Source organism: Schistocerca gregaria, chromosome X, assembly GCF_023897955.1.
Source record: "Schistocerca gregaria isolate iqSchGreg1 chromosome X, iqSchGreg1.2, whole genome shotgun sequence".
In the NCBI taxonomy this organism is placed as follows: domain Eukaryota; kingdom Metazoa; phylum Arthropoda; class Insecta; order Orthoptera; family Acrididae; genus Schistocerca; species Schistocerca gregaria.
In genome coordinates this window covers 64,335,274-64,357,850 of record NC_064931.1, presented here as the reverse complement: position 1 = coordinate 64,357,850, position 22,577 = coordinate 64,335,274, and the positions used below count along the sequence as shown (strand labels likewise).

At 42.9% G+C, this 22,577-nt stretch overlaps 1 protein-coding gene across 2 annotated transcripts in view; it reads right to left on the bottom strand.

Moving 5' to 3' along the window:
• Positions 1–22,577, bottom strand: part of LOC126297572 (transmembrane protein 183-like) — a 267,882-nt gene that overhangs the window by 125,396 nt on the left and 119,909 nt on the right. For both annotated transcript variants that reach the window (XM_049988526.1, XM_049988525.1), the window contains exon 4: positions 16,956–17,033. In XM_049988526.1, the coding sequence (XP_049844483.1) occupies positions 16,956–17,033 (78 nt within the window). The remainder of the gene's footprint in view (positions 1–16,955; positions 17,034–22,577) is intronic.

Genomic DNA, 22,577 nt, shown 5'->3' with positions numbered 1-22,577 from the left:
GTCATGAAAAAATGCAGTGCTGTGTCAGGCTAAGGATGGTTTGATGTTGGTTTACCTGCCTCAGAATGCATTTACAACCATATGACAGTTTGATCTTTTTTGCCCCTTATCCTCTCGGGGGTTATTTCCCCCGTTTACCAAAATCACCCCACATATATAACATAAATGTATTATTAAAATTATTCAGTGTCATCTCTCAATACACAATTATTGAAAAAAAATTCAGTATTGGTTGGTTGGTTTTGGGGTTTGATGGGGGCTAAACATTGAGGTCATCAGTCCCCTGTTCCAAACAGACATACTTGTAAAAGTCCTATACAGTAAAAGGGTAACCTCTGCACCCAGAGGGAGGGAACACCAAGGGGTACAGAGCTAAAATGAACACCGCAATAACACAAAATAAAGGACACTTAAAAGGAGCAGAGCAAATAGCTGACTGGAGTAAAACAGACTACAGTGGTTGATGGATCAGGTAAAAGGTGAACCACTCAACTACAAACTAAGAGCCTCCAGCTGGAAAGCGTTGATAGAGGTACCAACACAACTTGTTACCATACACTATTTTGGTATCCACGTCACAATTAAAAGTCGCTGGAGTAGGTGTAGCCTGAGAAATAATGCGAGAGCGCCCACACTAGAATGAGTGATAAAACCCAGCTGCACGGATAAAACGTAAAACTGAGGCAGCTATAGAGGCATCACCACCTAGTATTAAAGGAAGTGCAGCTGGTAAATTAAAGGACTGCCGGAGGGGGCTAAAAGGGGGCAGTCCATCAGAAGATGGACCACTGTCAGCTCTGCATCACAGCGACACTTGGGCGGGTTCTCACAGCGAAGGACATAGCTGTGGGTCAACCGCGTATGTCCAATTCGGAGACGGCAGAGAACAATTGAGTCCCCACATGTGCTCCTCAAGGACGAGTTCCATATGGCCGTGGATGACGTTACCATGCAGAGCTTATTTGGCGTGTTCAAGACAAGACCATTCAGAGCTCCAGATATCACGGACCTTGCGATGTAGGACTGACCTGAGGTCTCTTTCCACGAGACCAAGCTCCAGGGGTGGTGAAGTGGTGGCTTGCTTGGCCAACCGATAGACACGTTCGTTTCCTGGAATGTCGATGTGGCCCGGGGTCCCGAGAAAAACACTGGTCAAGTGCTTGCAATACACTCAGGGAATCACTGCATATGACAAATGGCTTCCCAGGGCAGGAGGAAAGGTGAGCGAGTACACGATAAAGAGCAACCAGCTCCGCAGTGAAAACACTGCTCCCACAAGGCAGTGAATGCTGCTCTACGTAGTCACTGTGGATGAAAGCAAACCCAGTGCGCCCATTGATCACAGAACCATCGGTGTAGACTACATCTGCACCACGGAACGAGGCAAGAGCCATCAATTGTTGACAAAGTCTGGCAGGTGGAATGGAGGACTTGGAGTCGCAGGACAAAGCCAAGCAAAGCCTCAAGCGAGGGAGTGACCAAAAGGAGTAGAGGAAGAGGGCCGAAAAGATGGAGGAAGTGAAAAGGGCTCTAGTGATGAGAGAAGGGAACAAATGCCGACCGCGATCAGGAGACCCAACCTAGGCCGCCGTCGTGGGGAGGGAAAAAGGAGCCTGCGGTTCGGGTGGTCGGGCAAGGCATGGACGCGGGAGATGTATGACGCAAGCAACTGTTGTCGGCGGAATCATAGGGGAAGGATTCCAGCTTCTACAAGAAGGCTAGTCACCGGACTAGTGTAGAAGGCATCTGTTGCCAGTCTGACGCCACAATGGAGAATCGGCTTGAGGATCTGCAACGTTGAAGGTGCTGCTGAGTCATACACCACGCTCCCGTAGTTGAGACAGGACTGGACTAAGGTCTTATAGAGCTGTAGGAGGGTTGTTCGTGCAGCCCCCCAAACTGTGTGGCTGAAGCAGCGAAGTATGTTGAGGTGCCGCCAACACTGTTGTTTAAGCTCGTGAAGATGAGATGTCCAAGTGAGCTGAGCATCAAACAGAATGCCAAGAAATTGATGTGTCTCCTCAATACAAAGGAGTTCATTGGCAAGGTAGAGCTCTGGATGGAGATGGACCGTTCGACGACGACAGAAATGCATCACTCGGGTCTTAGAGGCTGAGGACTGAAAACCATGGTTGGATGCCCAAAAATGTGCGTTACGGATAGCTCCCTGCAGCCGCCGTTCAGCAACACTGATGCTTGGGGAACTGTAATAAAGACAAAAGTCATTGGCATATAGAGAGGAACAGACCAATGAGCCCACCACAGCCACAAGACCATTAATCGCCACCAAAAAGAGGGGAACACTGAGAACCGAGCCCTGCAGAACACCGTTCTCCTGAATATGAGAAGACCTAAAATAAGTGCCAACTCTAACCTGAAAGGAGCGATTGGAGAGAAAATTCCATAGAAAAAATTTGAAGTGGACCCCGAAAGCCCCATTCGTGCAGCGTAGCAAGGATATGATGGCGCCAGGTGGTATCGTGCGCCTTCCGAAGATCAAAGAAAACAGCAACTAGATGTTCTCACCGAGTAAGGGCTATACAAATAGCCGACTCTAGCGAGACTAAATTGTCGATTGCTGAGGGTCCCTGATAGAAACCCCCCCCCCCTGTTGCTGGGCCAGGAGGCCCCGAGCTTCGAGGATCCACATGAGCCGCCAACTCACCATCCTTTCCAGGAGTTTGCACATAACGTTGGTAAGGCTGATAGGGCGATAGCTGTCAACCACCAGCGAATCTGCACCAGGTTTTAGCACCGGGATGGTAACGCTATCCTGCCAACGAGTTGGGAAAATGCCCTCCGTCCAGATGCGGTTAAACAGGGCGAGTAATTCACCCTGACAGTTCACCGAGAGATGGCAAAGAAACTGGTTGTGAATTCGGTCTGGACCTGGAGAGGTATCAGGGCAAGCTGTAAAGGCACTTTGGAACTCCCATTCGCTAAACAGGATGTTGTATAGTTCCCGACGGTGCATGCAAAACAACCACTGTGTACGCTCAGTCTGCTCTTTAATGGCGCGGAATTCTGCGCTGTAGCCTGCTGTCACTGAACTTTGAGTGAAGTACTCTGCCAGATGTTCGGCGATGGCGATTGGGTCAGTACAAAGTGTACCCCCAAAGAGAAAGGCAAGGGACAGACGCATGAGGGCGAAAGCCAAAAATGTGCCAAACCCACGACCATATCTGAGATGGGGAGGTGCGACAACCTATGGTGGCAACATATCATCCCCAGCAGACCTGTTTGCTACACCAGATTAACCGCCGAGCCTGGGCTCACAGCCGTTTAAAGGCAACCAGATCGTTTAGAGAAGGATGACGTGGGTGTTGTTGCACATCTTGCCGGCACTCACGGATAGCTTCTGCAATCTCTGGTGTGCACCAATGGACTGACTTACGCCTTAGGGTACTTTAAGAACAGGGTACATTTGAGTCAGCTGCAGAAACAATGGCCATAGTGACCTTGTCCACTGCCAAATCAATGTCACCAGGAAGCGGTGCAATGGTCATAGTAGCTGAGGTGTAGGCTGCCCAATCAGCTCCACAAAGAGACCACCGTGGCAGCTGGTCAGGGGGTTGGGATTGAAGAAGAGAAACCAGGATAGGAAAGTGGTCGCTACCACTGAGGTCATCGTGGAACCTCCAACTGAGGTATGGAAGAAGACCTGGGCTACTAAGAGAGAGGTCAATGGCCAAGTATGTGCCATGAGTCAAGCTGAAAGATGTGGGAGATGGCCGGGCTGGAGGGCCCACAAAAATCTGCCGAGCTTCGGGGCTCATCGCCAGGGATGGCGACATCAAATCTGCTGCAGCATACGTCGATGAAATGTGCACAGGGTGAAGTTGGTCGTACTTGCATTTAGCCTCTGTGTCAGTGAGCCTGTCCAAGGTCTTATACTCCATAATCTTCCATTGTTTTTGATAAAATGCGCAGTCTGACAAGCAAGGTGAATGTTTGTGTCCGCAGTTGACACAAACAGGGGGGTGGCAAACATGGGACGTTGGGGTGGGAGGCACGTCCACAATCCCAACAGGTAGGGTTGACGTCACATCTCTATGACATATGCCCAAACCTCCAGCACTGAAAGCAGCGTATGGGAGGAGGGATGTAAGGCTTACCATCACATCGATATATTATCACCTTGACCTTCTCTGGCAGGGTGTCACCCTCAAAAGAAGATGAAGGCACCGGTGGCGACCCTACTATCTTTAGGTCCTCTGAAGACACATTGTACAAAGTGGACACTGCAGCATTCCAGATTTGCACGGAGCTTATCATCAGGCTGCAACAACAGGTCACAATGAAAAATAAGTCCCTGAACCATATTGAGGCTCTTATGAGGTGTAATGGCCAAATTTGTCCCCTAAATTTTCCACAAAAAACTGAGGCTTGGTGGTCAGAAATGAGTCCCCAACTGTTCAGCTGCAAACCAGAAATCGAGGAGAATACGTCTCACCAGGTAATTTAGACCGCCGTTCCTCCCCTGGGGTGAGAAGGGAAAGGAACGATTGGAGGTCATACTTTAAAGCATTGAACTTTCCTTTCTTAGAGACTCGTGCTTGTGCACTATTCGTATTTCTTTCCCAGGAGCAGCTAGGGAAAGGAATGTTCACCCAGACAGAGCCCCGCTTGCCTGGGTAAGCCTAATACAACTGGGTGGAGGGGGGGTGGGGGTGGGGGCGGCGGCAGGTTACTCAGGGGTCGCCTGCTAGCAACTGTTCTACCTCAACAGCCATGCGTCTCCTCGGCGTGCAGCACACCTTGAGATTGAGGTTTTTTTTATAGGGGTTTATACCATCCTCACAACCCAGGAAGTTAAGGCAAGACCCCCGGGCTCTGCACCGTACAAAATTCCACCGTTGCGCCTTACGGTGGTTGTTTAAGCATGCTCAGAGCTTATGGTATTGAGGACTGGTGGCGCTTCCCAGTCCTCAGCTCACGGACCTCAGGGTTGCCGAGCCCGTACCCACCAACTAAATGCTAAGGCCCCTGAGGGTAACATTTCAGTGTGCCATGTGTGCAGAGAAGTGCTTTTATCCCGTAATTTCACTATGTTCTTAGGAAGACATCCATTACTCTGAATGAAGGAGATCGTCACCTCAAAGCCCTACTGTCAGTACTGGCCTTAGCTGCAGTAGTACAAGTAATGCCAGCATTAATTTCTTTAGTTCATAGTTAGTATAATTTACTCACATTGCCACTTCAGACAACAGACAACACACACACACACACACACACACACACACACACACACACACACACACACACACACACAGTTTTGGTATCACATATCGACACCACCCCACAGGTGTCAAAGTTGGCAATGGAACTGAAAGTTTCTGTCTGACACCGACAGCTATCACGCAGAATACAGCAGACCCAGTGCAGCACACCCTCTGAGCCATGCCTCCAGCAGCTCTGTACCAATCCTCTTCCTTGTTGACGGCGAGAGCTGGACACTCTCTTGCTGCATCATTTGTAATGAGTCTATATATGCTTGAACAAATACAAGTTGCATAAATCTTTTGTTTATTGTGTTAACTTATTCACTAATCATTTCTGCTCCTGCCCAGCTTTCCTACGACGACAGCAAGGTACTGTAGCACACCTCTATTTACCATTGTGTATGAAGTTGTAGACAACACGCCTGGCGACGTAGACAACACGCCTGGCGACAAGTCATGCTGCCTATACGTGACCATTTTCCAGTCTTGAAGTTCACTTTTTCCCATTCTGTTGTCTTTTTTGGTTATTTTTTGTGGTTGTTGCTTGTCTTCTGCCCCCAGTGTTTGCCTTGCTTGCACCCTTCATATTCTAGGTTCCATGGTTGCTGCTTTTGCATTCCTTTCTGCTTTCTCTGTGCTTATTTGTCGTGTTATTCCGCGTGTCGCTCAGTTAATATCCCTACTACGCCGAATTCGCCTTTTGCACTGCCTGCTGTTGATCTAACTGAGTTTATTCAGTTTCAGAGTCAACAAAAGGTGCAGCTAATTGATGACCTCACACAAGACACTGGACCCAATGGCAGCACCACCGCCTGCATATGAACCGCCATTTCGTTAGTTTGATGAGACAAGGTAAGACTGGACAGAATACCTCGCACAGTTCTACACGCACATCACAGTGCATCACATACAAGGTACTGTTTGTGCCCAGAAGGTGCTCACAGAGGACAGGATTCAAGTGGCGGGTGCACATTACAAATTCCTTAGGTTATGTAAGCAACAAGGACAGACACACTGTCAGCAGGTGACTGAACTGCAAGTCTTTACTAGACCGTGAAGATTCAAATGTGACTGTGCCAAATATTACTGTGATACAATGGTTCATGACACACAATATCGCTGACTCTCAAAATCAGGAACAGATTCTGCCAATTCTAGACTATCAGCATTCCTGCACAAGTGCAACAGACAGTTTAGGGGTACTGCCTGTTTGTTTTGTAGATAGCCATTACAAACAGACCTACAACCAGCTCACACACAGTGGCCCAGCCAGTAACAGCCACAGTGCTCGCGTTAAAATGTGTCACATCCAGCACAAAGTATGAAGTCATGCCCTCACTGTAATATGGCACATGACTGCCGATCTTGCCCCTCGTGTGAAGTGACTTGCTGTTTTTTTGCAGCAAACAGGGCCATCTACAGTCTGTCTGCTTACAGAAATGTAAGGCACTCTCTTCTGCTACTCCTTCACACAAATCTAGGGCACAAACAGAGTGTAGTGCATTTTCAAAGCCCTACATTATCTTTAGAGCATAAAAATACTGCAATAGCTTACATGAGGACAAAAAACTTTTCGTGTCTCGTCTCTCATTATTGCAGGGAAGTCAGGCAGTTTGCAACTGGACACTGGAGCTTCAGTGACTTTGCTCAACCATAGCACTAATTATGTGCTTGGCACACCTAAGTTGTGCACATCACGCCATACACTGATGACATATAAAAGCCAGGACGTTCCTGTCTTACGCACTTGTAGGCTTCCTACAACTTTGCAAAATTTGATGAACACAGTGACATTTACCGTGCTTTCCAGCCATGTTAGCACTAATATATTTGGTCTATACTCTTTGATTTTTTTGGTTTAAGCATTCAGGACAATGTTCTAACTGTTTCTTCCTTTGATCCTCAGGCATTGTTGCTAAGTTATGAGTAGAATTTCAGGATTTGTTTTCTGAGGGTGTACACAAAGCCATTTTGTTTCCCATGTCACTATTTAGGACAATGCGTAGACACATTTTGTTGAAGCTCGTCTCATTCCTCATGCTTTCCGAGAACAGGTGGCTCATGAAATTACTGCTTTGCAAGGCAGTAGGGTCGTAGCACCCATTACTGCCAGTCAGTGGGCATCCCCTCTGACTGAGCAGTCGCAATAAGTTTTTGTCATCAATACTCGTCTGTGTCTTTTCAAATTTTTGAGATTTCCATTTGGTAGTGCTTCCCACCAATCATATTTCAGCACTTTCTCGAGTAGCTGACTGCAAAAGTTACTTTTGACTAGAATTATTTGGATGACACTGTCATCTCAGCTGCACTCCTGATGAACCCATTGTCAGTCTTTGCATTCTGTTTCAAGTGTTGTCTGCAGCTGGTCTCAAATGTAAAAGACAAATGTGTGTGTTTTTCAGACTGAACATAAGAACTTAGGACATGTCCTCAATAGCCAAGGTGTTCATCCAATACAATCACAACACAACAACATACAACCTGATGTGCTTCATTTGCTACACCAAGGCCACTGTGGCATTGTTCACACCAAGCAGTTATCATGACATCATTGCAGTGGCACAGTCTGGATGCACAAACTGAACAATGACTTTTCAGTGCCAAGCCTGTGCTGAACATCAGTCAACTCCACCTCAAGCACCTTAGCAATGACTGCATTTGGTTTTCATAGGTCCTTCCTGGAATATATTTTGGCTCATCATTGTTGATGCTTTAAGCAAACTTCCCTTTGTGGTTCCTATGCACTCTACTATGGCTCATTCCACAACCCAGGCATAGTTGTCAATCTTTTGCCTCGAGGGTTTGCCTGTAGTGATTGTGACTGACAATGGACCTCAGTTTGTTCCCACTGAGTGTGAACAGTTTTGCAGTGCTGCCAGCATCACGAATGCACCATTCAATCCACATTCCAACAGCGAAGTTGAATGCTTTGTATGAACATTTAAGCAACAGATCTTCATGCCTCCCACACACAGGCTCAAGCTCTGCTGCTATTCTGTTTCTATCGCTCCCAACCACATGACAGACCATCACTAGCAGAGTTGTTAAATGGACAGTGTCACTGCACCTTGCTTCAGTTGCAGCACCTGTTCTGGAGGGTGGCGCCCACACCGCCCAGACAGGCAAAGTATCACACTAATGATTTGGTCTTTTACAGACTGTATGGCAGAAGGAGATACTGGGAGCGAGGTACTATTGTAGGGTTTCTTTTTTTTTTTTTTCTGGGACGTTCTATGGATTGGATTGGATCATTTGGGGGAGGAAACCAGACAGCGAGGTCATCAGTCTCATCGGATTAGGGAAGGAGGGGGAAGGAACTTGGCCGTGCCCTTTCAAAGGAACCATTCTGTCATTTGCCTGGAGCGATTTTGGGAAATCACGGAAAACCTAAATCAGGATGGTTGGATGCGCGAGTGAACTGTCATCCTCCCGAATGCGAGTCCAGTGTGGACATTCTATGTTTCTCATGCACAGACACAGATTGCTGAGATGCCACGATAATCAGATTCATCCAAGTGAACTGCGGGATACTGCTGCAGGCTTTGAGCTTCCAGATTCCATGCCTGCCTGGATGCAGCAGCTCTTGCTGCATCTGGGTCCAGCGGGCCCCTCGTCATTGGTCGTGTCCTGGAGCCGATGGAAGCCGATGTCCTTTCACAGGTGCCGCCATTTTGACAGCCACTGTCATCGGGTGATGGGCCCTCCTCCCAGGATCTGCCCCACATGCCATCTAGAGTAGCACTGCAGACATCAAGGTACCTCTCTCTTCATTTTCTGCTCCGCCTCTGGATGTGGGCATGCACTCTCTGACCTGTTTTTCAGCTGCTGTTCCCAGGCAGACTTGGGGCATGAGCAGCAGCTCAGGAACTGCCTAAGTCTTGGCTCCAATCACCTCATTGCCACTTGAATCCAGACCCCCCAACCCCACCCCCACCCCTGTCAGCCAAATAACTGTCCACTCATCTACACTACATGACAATGGTGAGGTGGTCTGGGTGAGGGGAGGAATGTGGTATCACACATCAATACCACAATATGAGTGGTAAAGCTGCAACAGAACTGCAAGTTTCCATCAGAAACTGATAGCGCGGTCGTATAGGATATGGCAGACCCTATGGAGCATGCCTGCTGAACCATGCCTGAAGCGGCTATGTGCTACAAGCACCCCCTGCCGATATACACTCCTGGAAATTGAAATAAGAACACCGTGAATTCATTGTCCCAGGAAGGGGAAACTTTATTGACACATTCCTGGGGTCAGATACATCACATGATCACACTGACAGAACCACAGGCACATACACAGGCAACAGAGCATGCACAATATCGGCACTAGTACAGTGTATATCCACCTTTCGCAGCAATGCAGGCTGCTATTCTCCCATGGAGACGATCGTAGAGATGCTGGATGTAGTCCTGTGGAACGGCTTGCCATGCCATTTCCACCTGGCACCTCAGTTGGGCCAGCGTTCGTGCTGGACGTGCAGACTGCGTGAGACGACGCTTCATCCAGTCCCAAACATGCTCAATGGGGGACAGATCCAGAGATCTTGCTGGCCAGGGTAGTTGACTTACACCTTCTAGAGCACGTTGGGTGGCACGGGATACATGCGGACGTGCATTGTCCTGTTGGAACAGCAAGTTCCCTTGCCGGTCTAGGAATGGTAGAACGATGAGTTTGATGACGGTTTGGATGTACCGTGCACTATTCAGTATCCCCTCGACGATCACCAGAGGTGTACGGCCAGTGTAGGAGATCGCTCCCCACACCATGATGCCGGGTGTTGGCCCTGTGTGCCTCGGTCGTATGCAGTCCTGATTGTGGCGCTCACCTGCACGGCACCAAACGCGCATACGACCATCATAGGCACCAAGGCAGAAGCGACTCTCATCGCTGAAGACGACATGTCTCCATTCGTCCCTCCATTCATGCCTGTCGCGACACCACGAGGCGGACTGCACGATGTTGGGGCGTGAGTGGAAGACGGCCTAACGGTGTGCGGGACCGTAGCCCAGCTTCATGGAGACGGTTGCGAATGGTCCTCGCCGATACCCCAGAAGCAACAGTGTCCCTAATTTGCTGGGAAGTGGCGGTGGGGTCTCCTACGGCACTGCGTAGGATCCTACGGTCTTGGCGTGCATCCGTGCGTCGCTGCGGTCCGGTCCCAGGTCGACGGGCACGTGCACCTTCCGCCGACCACTGGCGACAACACGTGTTGAGCAATTCGGCGGTACGTCCACCCGGCCTCCCGCATGCCCACTATACGCCCTCGCTCAAAGTCCGTCAACTGCACATACGGTTCACGTCCACGCTGTCGCGGCATGCTACCAGTGTTAAAGACTGCGATGGAGCTCCGTATGCCACGGCAAACTGGCTGACACTGACGGTGGCGGTGCACAAATGCTGCGCAGCTAGCGCCATTCGGCGGCCAACAGCGCGGTTCCTGGTGTGTCCGCTGTGCCGTGCGTGTGATCATTGCTTGTACAGCCCTCTCGCAGTGTCCGGAGCAAGTATGGTGGGTCTGACACACCGGTGTCAATGTGTTCTTTTTTCCATTTCCAGGAGTGTAGGACAGTCGACAGCAGCCACATGACCCACTGACACTTCGAGCCTCTTTGCTACGTGAGGTTATGCAGATGCCACCTAGTTACAGCTCTGATACCATCAATCGTTCTGAAGTAGAAAGAGCCTCTTCCTTGTTGAAATTGAGAACTGGGCTCTGTTTTCTTGCTGTACCATTTGTAATGAGTCTTTGCATGCTCAGGAGAACACAAGTTAAGTCAATCTTCTGTTTGCTGTGTTAACTTGTTCACTAATCCTTTCTGCTCCTGTCCATCTTTCCTAAGACAGCAGTTGCTGCACCACTCTGCAGCCCACCTCTCCTTACCGTTGTGTACTGAGTGGTACACAACAATACTAGTTGTCATATTAAAACTATAATTTCTTAGGTAACTATGATGTAATATATACTGTATGTGTGAAACCCTGGTCTAATGTAAGACATTGTGCAGCAGTCTGTTTGTTTGCTGATGATGCTGTAGTGTAAGATAAGGTGTTGAAGTTGAGTGACTGTAGGATGATACAAGATAACTTAGGTAATATTTCTAGTTGGTGTGATGAATGGTAGTTAAATGTAGAAAAATTTAAGTCAGTGTGGTTGAGTAGGAACAATAAACCCATAATGTTCAGACAAAGTGTTATTATTGTCTTGCTTAATACAGTCACATAATTTAAATATCTTGGTGTAACATCGCAAAATCAATATGAAATTGAATTAATAAGTGAGGATTGTGGTATGGAAGATGAAAAGTCAACTTTGGTTCATTGGGATAATTTTGGGAAAGTGGGGTTCATCAGCAAAGGAGACTACATACAGAATACTGGTCTGACCTATTCTTGAGTACTGCTTGAATGTTTGGCTCTGTACCAGGTCACTTTAAAGCAAGGCATCAAAGCAATTCAGAGGCAGGCAGCTTGATTTGTTCCTAGTAGGTTTGAACAACATGCAAATGTTACAATGATGCTACGGAACTCAAACATGAATCCCTGGAGGGAAAATAACATTCTTTTCGAGGAACACTAATGCAAAAATTTAAAGAATCAGGATTTGAAGCCGACTGCAGAATATTTTCACTGCTGCCAACATACATTTCATGTAAGAACCACGAAGATAAGATACAAGAAATTAGGGCACATAAGGAGGTATATTGGTAGCTGCTTTTTCCTCGTTCTATTTCCGAGAGGAAGAAATGAAATGACCAGTAGTAGTACAGGATACCCTCTGCTATGCACCGTATGAAGGCCTGCAGTGTATGTACATGTATGTAGATGTAAATTTGGATGTAGATGTTGGGGCTTACAGTCCTAATCACATCAGGTTAAATGAATAAATAATAAAATATTGTTGGCATACTGTGACGTATGGTTGATGCCTACATTAGTTTGCTTACAGTTATTGAAAACTAAACACTTTTGAGTGGTTTTTTAAATGAGTAACTTTTATTAATTTATCATAAAATGAAAATATTTGTTGACTATAGTCTTTTCAAAATTATTTTAGGATTGACAGAGAGGACAGATTTTGTGGGGGAGGGGGGGGGGGGAGGAGGAGGAGGAGGAGGAGGAGGAGGAGGGAAGGTCTTAGGGAGAGGAATAGGTGGGGGGGGGAGGGAAGGTGTGAGGGGGAGGGAGGAGGGGGTGAGGAACCACACGGCAGGCCAGATCACTTTCCACCCACACTACCTGCAGCTGCAGCAAATCCCCAAAGTTGCCAAACCTTTACACCAAACAAAACTTCCTGTTTGCAGCGTGCTTCAGTTGCAGCCAGCTTGCTGTCCTGCATGATCGTTGCACCCTGTGACTTTCTGCATATTCGTTTTTACAGTTGTAGAAGTTGTTACCATTAATCACTGCTGCCGTTACTCTTTGTGTGGTACTCAATGATGTCAGTGGGAAGTTCATCAAAAGTTGTAAGTGGAATGTTCAATGTCATTCTCCCGGCCAGGGAATTCTCGTAAAATGGCAGTCAAGAGAAAAGGTTGGGAAGGAAATGTTCGACAAAGAAAAGGAAGCTGAAGAATAATCTGAAGTTAACATCCCTGGGGAAAAAAGCGTCATATGAACAACAGATTACCAACATCGATTCATTTACAGAGGATGCTATCACTATGGACATTTCTGTAGCCATAAGCTGTTGATGGAGAGGGAGGATATAGCTGCATGGTGATGCAGATTTTTAAGGGGCATCATGAAACAGATGGACAGGCGGCACAGCTAAAGGAACAATGGCAATGCCTTCTGGCAAGGATGGCAGACTTTTCTTCGTCACACAGACACCTTAAAGGGTTTTCTCCCAAACAGTCTCCTGCCTTTTAGATCAAGGAAAAAATGAGATCATAATGAAGGAATGAACCATGTTACATTTATAAAGTGGTTTGAATACCCACTAATACCAAATCTTGGAAAACAGTCAACAATTTTACTCGATGATGCTCCTCACCAATCAGTTGTTGTTGACAAGGCACTTACCATGGCAAACTGAAATGATCAATTAGCTTCAGCGTCATAATGTCAATGTAAGAGGTGACCTTAAAAAAAGTGGAACTTAATGGAAAAAAATCTCTCTCCATAAGCCACAGAAGCCACTGAAGAATTGGCAAACAACAAATTATGGGCATACAGTTGTTAGGCTGCCAGCTCACCATTGCCATTTCAACCCAATAGAAATAATACAGATTCAAATTAAAGGTTACATTGTGATGAATAATAATAAATTTACCCTCTCTGCAGTTGACACACTCCCAAGAGAAGCTGTCAGGACCACCACCACCAAAGGTTGGAAGAAAGCTGTCAAACATATGCAGAGCATCATGAAAAGCGCGTGGCATTATGAAGCTCTTTCAAAAATTCAGTGGAGGGGGTGATAATTTCATTACATGATAACAGTGACAGTGACATTTCAGGAATCCATCACAGCAATGAGAGAGACATCAGTGGAGTTTTTCCATTATCCTCGAAGAATTGGAGCACAGGCAGATTTTTGAAATTTCAATATGGAAGACTTAACAGCAATTAATTTCAAAGGAAGTTAATCACAGAAATTCAGTATGCATCACACAAAATAAATCTTACTATTTACAACACAAGTGCTGTAATACAGAGGCCCTGTTATTTGCATCGCTTTTGTTCTTTCTCAACAATAGAGGTTGGCCTATTTAAGATATGTTTTCTACTGTGATAAACATGCTTAATCTTATTTTTAATTGCTTTAGAATTAAGTAGGCAGATCAGAAAAATTAATAACAGTTTTGTTACAAACCTATACCGATCTGTTTCTTGTTTCGAAACTGTACCGATGCCTGATTAGTAGTTGACGCCTGAGCACACCACTGTGCTCCATATTTAACTCAAATTATCTCTCATTAGAGATCTCTAGCACAGTACTTGTTTCAAACATATGAAAATAAGATGTCTTCTTAAGATTTCATTTCCATTATGTATTCACCAACTTCAATAACAAAAAAGTTTTCTGCATGTAGAAAATTGAGTAACTTCATGAAAAAATGCACTTTCATAAATCGTCCTAATATTATTTTAATAATTTTTTGTCCCTGATAAAACAACAAAAACATAGCATAGCTCTTTCAGAACACACCGATTCAATTTCTGTATTTATAAAGTGAATAGTTTGCCCGTTTGAGCGACTTGAATGAAATGTAAAATTACGCTTGTGATCAGTGCGGTACGCTGCAACTCTGTTCCGAGCCTCCATATGCTCCTGCCGAAGTATCAACCCTAAAGTAATTTTTGACACACCATATCATATATCTTCAGTGCATTTTAAGTTTCATGAATCTAAGTAATAAATCAAGCTGTCTGTCTCCCAGTTTTTAAGATGACATGCTTAATAGGTATTTATGTAAACTCAGAAAACCACCCAGAATCTGAACAATATGGTCATCTTCCATAGACAGACAGAGGGAGATCACTGGTTTTAATTTTCTGGGGCTCTTTAAAATGCTGATGACTAGATGTATTCGAAGGATTAAAATATGAAGAAAGAGCACAAAAAAGTCCTAAATGAATTTAGATTTTAAGCATTAAATACTTGATTACAGGTATTGCAGTTTTGCTGGAAGTTAAATGTGAACAGCTATGCTGTCTAGATTATTCAGCCAGAGTACCCTCACAACATATTCAGTTCTTCTTTACTACCACTTTAACTTGATGTCTGCAACAGCCTATTCATGAGTTTATCCCTATGCTATACAAAACTACAATTTAGAAGAGAATGCTAAAGAGACACTACTTACTGTTAGTTTACGATGAAAGCAGACACAAAAATGGCATAAATACTGCTGTAAAACAGAGAGGATGTGTACGTTCAAGATGAGATGCATAAATAACAATGAATACACAGCTTATAATGTATATAAAACACACCCATCCATAACAGAATATTTTCAATTTTACCCTGCTATTTTATCATCAGTTTATAATGGAATATGGGATTTGTTTCACATCCTTTTCCAGCTGCCTTATCTGCTTCCATTAATCAATCCTAGGTCTTTTGCCCACATCCGCTTCTTTTTTAATGCTTCTCTCAGCATAAAATTTTTGTCATTGTGCTCATCTAAGCTATTATTTATTCATTCATTCATTTTGTTCACTGCACTGTTTCCTTTTATCACTCCACTTGTTTCTCAGGTTATTTCCTTTTAGTTTGTGGTCTCTTATTGTAAGACACATATCACTAACCCAGTATTATACAGCACACACACACACACACACACACACACACACACACACACACACACACACAGAGAGAGAGAGAGAGAGAGAGAGAGAGAGAGAGAGAGAGAGAGATAGATAGATAGATAGATAGATAGAAAGAGAGAGAGAGAGATAGAAAGAGAGAGAGAGAGAGAGAGAGAGAGAGAGAGAGAGAGAGAGAGAGAGAGAGAGAACCACCTCTAAAACCAATGCTGAAATATTGCTTGGTCACTTTGGGTCATTATCACAGCTATTACCTTGTATGCCACCAGCATTTTCTTCTCAAGTTAAAAGACTGCATCAAATATTTTAGTCTGAGCTGTAACAGAGAACAATTCCACTGATACAAGAAGTAATAAAACGTAACAAAAGTTAGAAGACAAAAGAAATGGGATATCATATAGCATTAGCTAGAAAAATGAAACTCATTTTTTATAGTTTATACAGCACAGAACATAGCACAAAACTGAACTCTCTGAATTACAATAAAGGAAAGGACAAGAAACAAATTAAAGACAGAGAATTTAAGCAACTTTGTCACCATTATTCTTTTCCTACATTAATAAAAGTAGCACTTTGAAATCACACAAGAAAAACTGAAGTTGCAAAAAGAAATAGCAAAGAAATGATAGATAGCTAAAAGATGGAATATAATGCTGCCTTTGACACACACACACACACACACACACACACACACACACACACACACACAATTCAGAGAAATTAACTAACTTTGTTGTGTTCAGACCCTTCCCTGCAAGAACCATATTCTTGGAAATGTCCCTTCATTCTTCAGCCTATCATCTCCCACTTCCTAGCTTTCATACCAACAATGTCCATTCAGTCACTGTCAAATTATGTTCACTCTATATTTTAGCAACCTACATGACTGCACAATTCAGTTCCTTTCACCCTGCATTTAATAACCCAGTAAAAATAATAATAATAATATTTCATGTGGCGTAACAGCCTGGTGCAAGTCTTTCAGCAACCCTGTACAGAAGTTAATTTACACTTTATGACCAGTTCTATCTTCTACCAGTCACCCAACTATTCCAGCTATCAGAAAACTGGAATTTTTCTTCCATTTCATTTTACTACTGCATAAACATGCTGCAACAAAAAATGAAACAATATTTACCTTATGAACAAACATAGTAATCTTTGTGTACTTTGGCAGTCACACAACTGGAAATTAAAAAAAAAAAATAAGAAATAAAATCTGGCCAAAGATGATATAAATACACTGACAGCAGTCCTATTAGAAATGGTAATAACAATAGAGATTCGTGAAAAGTAGAATCACATTGTGTATTAATGTGAAAGCTTCAGTCAACTCCATGGAAAATCTGCTGATAACAGCATGTTATACAAGAAAGAATAAGTATTTTGTTGAATTTTGCAAAATCAAACAACACTGAAGACTTCAAAACAGATACATACTCAGAAAATGAACTTACCACCCTGCACAATTGTGTTGCTTTTCTTTACCCCACGCAGGCTACTGACTGCTGACTTTCTTCCTCCCATTGACAAATCTGAAATAGAGACAAAAACTATGGATAAGGTAACTACTTTCAACCAGTCTCATAGAACACCACACAGTTTCAATAGTTTAATTTCAGGTAAGCTCAGTTGTACCTATTCTGGTGTCATACTACGACACATGGAAGATAGGTGTCAGACTTCTTAAGGAGAAACACTTGTCATCATGGTGTGGGGAGTGACACTGCACATGTTTATTGTAGCATTTTGGACTTAACTTACACCTATGTGATGCATTAGGGTATGTTGACAACATTGTGGGAGAAGTGGTACATTTATTAGCTGTCTCTCAAGCTGGGGGCCAACCATACCTTCAAATATCAGGTTTGGAAGCACTGCCCAACAAAGTGTAGGGCATACCCACAACTAAATTATGTCTTAACCTACCACACATTGTCAGGATACTGCACAATGGTGGGCACTGAGGAAAGGAAGGTGTAGTTTGTTCACCTGCTGACTGTTGATTACATCTACCACCAGATACGGCCGGAACCCTAATGCTTTTCTCAAAAACTTACTGTGCAAAGAAAGTAATTTCAAATGATTGAGCTAAGTGCAACACTTACTGAAACAAAAATTGCATAACAGCAGCAATTTTGACCATACTTTTCAAACAGGAGCTAACTGAACAATCACATTTCTAATAAATGATTCAGCATAGGATTTGTCCCACTGTTTACAGATATAACTTGTTACTGGCAGGAAGAAGTAAGGCATTCTGACAAAATGGATACACGATACCACTTTACAGTTAAGTAGAAAATGTTGCAGATAATGTGCCCAGTACTTATCAGATTCTTCAATACTAGCAAACAGGGCTGACTGACAGTGTGGTCACCCAAATCTATAGTTACCACTTCAGTAACTGGAGCAGCTGCATCTGTTGTGCTTCTTGCTGCTGCTGCTGCTGCAATGGGATCAGTTGATTCTGCTGCATCAGCTGCAGTTTCCAAAGTTCCATAAATTCTGACCCATATGTAATGCAACCATAGTCCAAGCCAGTTAAAATCAGCGTAATTTCTGAATGCACGTTGTCTCAAGCTGCTTTGTATGTAATAACCATGTCAATTTGTTATCGAAAACAAAACTTATCTGCTACTTCTAGGAGTTGAGTGCTTGAGTGTAATTTATGGTGGGGGTGCACAGACAATTTGAAAAGAGTGAATAAATGGATTTTGAACGATTAAGTAGTGCATAAGCTTCGGGACCAATGACCTCAGCAGTTTGATCCCATAAGACTTACCACAAATTTCCAAATTAAACAAAATTCATCAACACACAATGCCAATGATACACCACATCAAGCAATGGTTACTGAGTTATTCTGAATGCAAAGATGGTGGTCCTCAAAACAACTTACTCTGTGGTACCATGTTTCCTTGTACTTGTTGATTACAAAGAGCTCATGCTGAAACAGCTTTTTTGACACTAAAAATATTCTTAGAAATGAACAAGCTGCCTTGGAAACGCCACTCATATACTATGGCCAAGACAGGCCCTCTTCATGTTGTGTCATATGCCTTTTGCAAATGAAGGAAGACCACAGGCATGCTTACACAGGGGACCATGCAGGAGCACATCACTCTCATGCTGTCCACCACTCGCCCTGCCAACACCCACCTCTCCTAAGTCATACCTTTGCCTCTCACGGAAGGAACTTAAATAGTTTTTCTTTGCGTTGTCTCTCCACATCTTTCAGAAATGAACCTCCACAGGGATCACTTTTTATCAGTTGCAACATTTTTCAGCCCGACTGACACTGACATTTCTGTGTAATATGTAACTAGGAGTTTAGCAGCATTGAAAGGGTTAGTACAAATGACTTACTAAAATTTCCAGGGATGCCTGCTGAAAAAGAGTGACCATTGATATTTCGTAGTTTAGCTCTCACTTGAGAAGCTGGTGTATGTGTGTTTTATGAAGTAATATAGTATTCTCAACGTTCTATTTTCTTAGTTTAGTTACATCACATGCCTTCAATCTCAGACATTTCATTGACATTAGGATAGTAGTGGAGGGACATCTCTTTTATTGTCAGAATCCTCTTCTCTCCCTGATGATTTCAGCTATTACTATACAGCACCATGCAACTGACTTGCATCTACAATAAGGGTACTGCATTGTTCACTGCTTCAATAATTAAGTTCACTGTGTCTTGCACTATCTCACTGATGCACTTCTCTTGGTTCACTGTTATTTGAGAGTCTGGGCTGTATGCCTACCAACTGGCTCCTTACAAGGAACAACACTTTAAGTCCTCATTAGTTCATAATTGTGTTAAAGTCATTGTTGCATACACTGTTGTGGATGTGCCATTTGTATCAGTGTTGTAAAGTCTAGGACTGCAGAGTGTAGGTTGATTACCATAGATGTTGGGGTGCTCTTATTCTTTATGCAGATGTTTAGTTCTGTGAACAATCTGTTAAGTTTTTCTCTACAGTCCATGTTTGCACTGACCTACAAATAATTGTGGATGTTGAAATCACCCAAGAGGATAACATAGGAGAGATAAATGGCACAAACAGTTGTCATGGCACAGTGTTGGACTCTAATGGCTATTCCTTTGAATCTGGTGTTCACTGTTATCTACTCTCTATAGGTGGTAGATCATATCCATGTACAAACACCACTTAATGGACATCTTACATTCATGCAGTTTTTGCTAAACTGATTATTTTTGCTTTTTTTTTGGGGGGGGGGGGGTTGGTTATCAGTTAACTGCGGTGTCTTATAATGCAATACATAAAATAGGGTAGGTAGACATCGGCTGTTAGTTCCATTAGTGTTACCATAATAAGAGCCTCTGACACAGTCAACTGATTCAGCTCAATTTGGCAGGTCACTTACATACAATCTAAACTGATAGACTCCCAGATGTTCCGTCTCAACACTCCCCCACTTTTGTGATAACCGCCAAACGTACATGATGCACAATTGACTGAAAAATGATGGGATTAATAGACAACTGACAACTGAGCATTTTTCATCATCATATTTGGGATCAGCAAATTAATATTTTCCTAGTGCATTAATTTGTTTCATTTGTTTTTGTTTTCATTTTGAAATGATAGGAACAGTATAGTTCAATATGGTAACTAAATCAATAAGGAACAATAAAAAGATAGCCAGGTCCTGTATTCACCAGTCAACCTTGTTCTGTGTTTATCTTTTAACTCCCAATGGAAGGGGTGTTAAATATTTAACATGCGTATCTGTGTATCTGTCTGTGGCATCACAGCTCCCAAATGAAAGGTCCAATTTTAATGCAGGTTTTTTTGTTTTACTTGAAATTTGGGTTAATCATAATGGTTCTTAACTATGTTCCATGACAGTCTGTTCAGCCATTTAAATTTCGTCAGCTAAACAAAGTAAAAAATGCTTTCCGTCAGCACACTCTCTTGATATACACTATGTAATACATAAGAGCTACATCAACATATGTTTATGTTTTACAGTTGACCAATGAATATGATTTTTGTCTTTCGAAGTCACCCATTTCAGCACCTACAAAGCAGAAAAAGAATTACTATGACTCACCAGGAAAAGAAAAAGCTTTTTTATAGTTCTTTCTGAGGTCTACAATTATGTACTAAATCAAATGATTTTGCCCTAACAGTTTAGGCAGCCTCTTACAAAAAAAAAAGGAATTGCAGTCTACTTTCTTCCAACTTGATTTAGAGTTATCATCACTGCTTATTGCTGTGTTACCTAAATATATATTATAACATCATGAATGAATATATGCATTAATTAAAACAAAAAAACACATAAATCGTGTAAGTAACAATGGTAAAAATAAGTTGATAGTGTTTAATGCATTTTAATTACAAATAGTAGCTACAAGTGACAACTGTGAAGTTTTCTAAATATAAAAATATTTTTAAATAATGAATACAGTATGTCATGGATGGGGTATTGTGGTAAAGACTACATAAAAACAAAACAATGGTAAAATACGATGAGAGTTTTTAACGCATTTTATTACTAGTAGTAGTTTCACGTGAGAATAGCAAAGTATTCTAAACATAAAAATATCTTTATTATATAAAGTAAAACACTTAGTAAAAAATTAAACTATTGCAGTGCTGCTTCTCAGTCTCTGCAATTCTGCTAAGGCCAATCTGTCATGAGGATTATTGAACAGCTTTCTTTGACATAGCAACACTTTGCAAGCTTTCTATACAACTTAAGGCCACGTACGCTTGGCTTTTTCCAAAAGTACTTTCGTCTACGTAAATGACAACCTTCTCCATATCAGCCCCTTGCAATTTATGGACAGTAACAGCCCAACTTAAAATTTGGGAAACACTATTCTTCCAATGTTGTCATACATCTCGGACCATGAAATGACAAACTTTGTGGCTGAATTGTAATCCAACCAATTTTGTCTTTAAAACTCTCTACAATCGATTTTTCATCAAATTCTATAAATATCTTATTCAGTAGTTCCCAATCTTTCAATTGATCTCTGTGAAATCCATTCCATTCCATTTTTTAACAATACCCATGCTATCACTCACCAACCCTTCTGAAACCTTTAAATTCATTCGCAACATGACTCTGGCACTGATTGCAATTTTTATTGAATTTAGCAATCCTCCTGTACAGTTTCGGTCTTGTGGAATAGAAGCTTGAATGGATTTTTGATAATAAGTGGCAGGTTCTTTGGATTCGTGAGAGCATTTTATGTATAAATTTTCACTATATTGGCCAGTAGTTCCATCATTTTGTCATTATGGCCATTAACTAGTTTCCATGTGGGGGAAAAAATAAGTACAGCTCAACTGTTGGCAAAAATCACCAGCCACACACACAAGCCTTCTTTCAAGCAAAGTATCTTACTGCTCAATACGCAACTCACCTACTCTACAATTATTGAGGTGGTCTATAAATTGGCTATCATTCTGTTATTGGACGTTGGTTTGTAACTCACAAAGCCTAAAGTAATGTCACAAATGCAGCTCACTTTGAAATATAATTGATTGCCTGAAGCACCAACTGCCCTTAACAGTCAACAACTTCATAATATCTCTGAAAACTAAGATATTTACCCCACCAGTTTATTATTTCTTGTAAACGGAGATGAATAGATCATGAAACTTCATAAGAAACCACAAATGTTTCACCTATTACAAACCAACGAATGTGACAGGATTGTCTTCTGATATCCTCCAGCTGCACTCCTGTCATCTTCCTATAGACTGCTGCTCTACCTTTCTCAATGCCTAAAATAAATGCATTATTAATGGTTTTTCTGCTGACAAGACATGAAGCAACTCCTGTTGATCATTTAATAACTGTTCTGTTGCTGGAGAATAACATTGATGAATATGATGTACTAAAATTTTCATCACAGAAGATCTTCCGCTGCCAGCACATCCTGTCATGGAGAATTTTAAAGGAACATTTGTGTTAGGTTGACTTGTCAGTTCACATCAAATTTGTTGTGTATCATCATAAAAAAATATTTTTGTTCTATATTCATGCTGCTGACCATGACATGAAATTCTTCATCTGTGATACTGATATGCATTTAT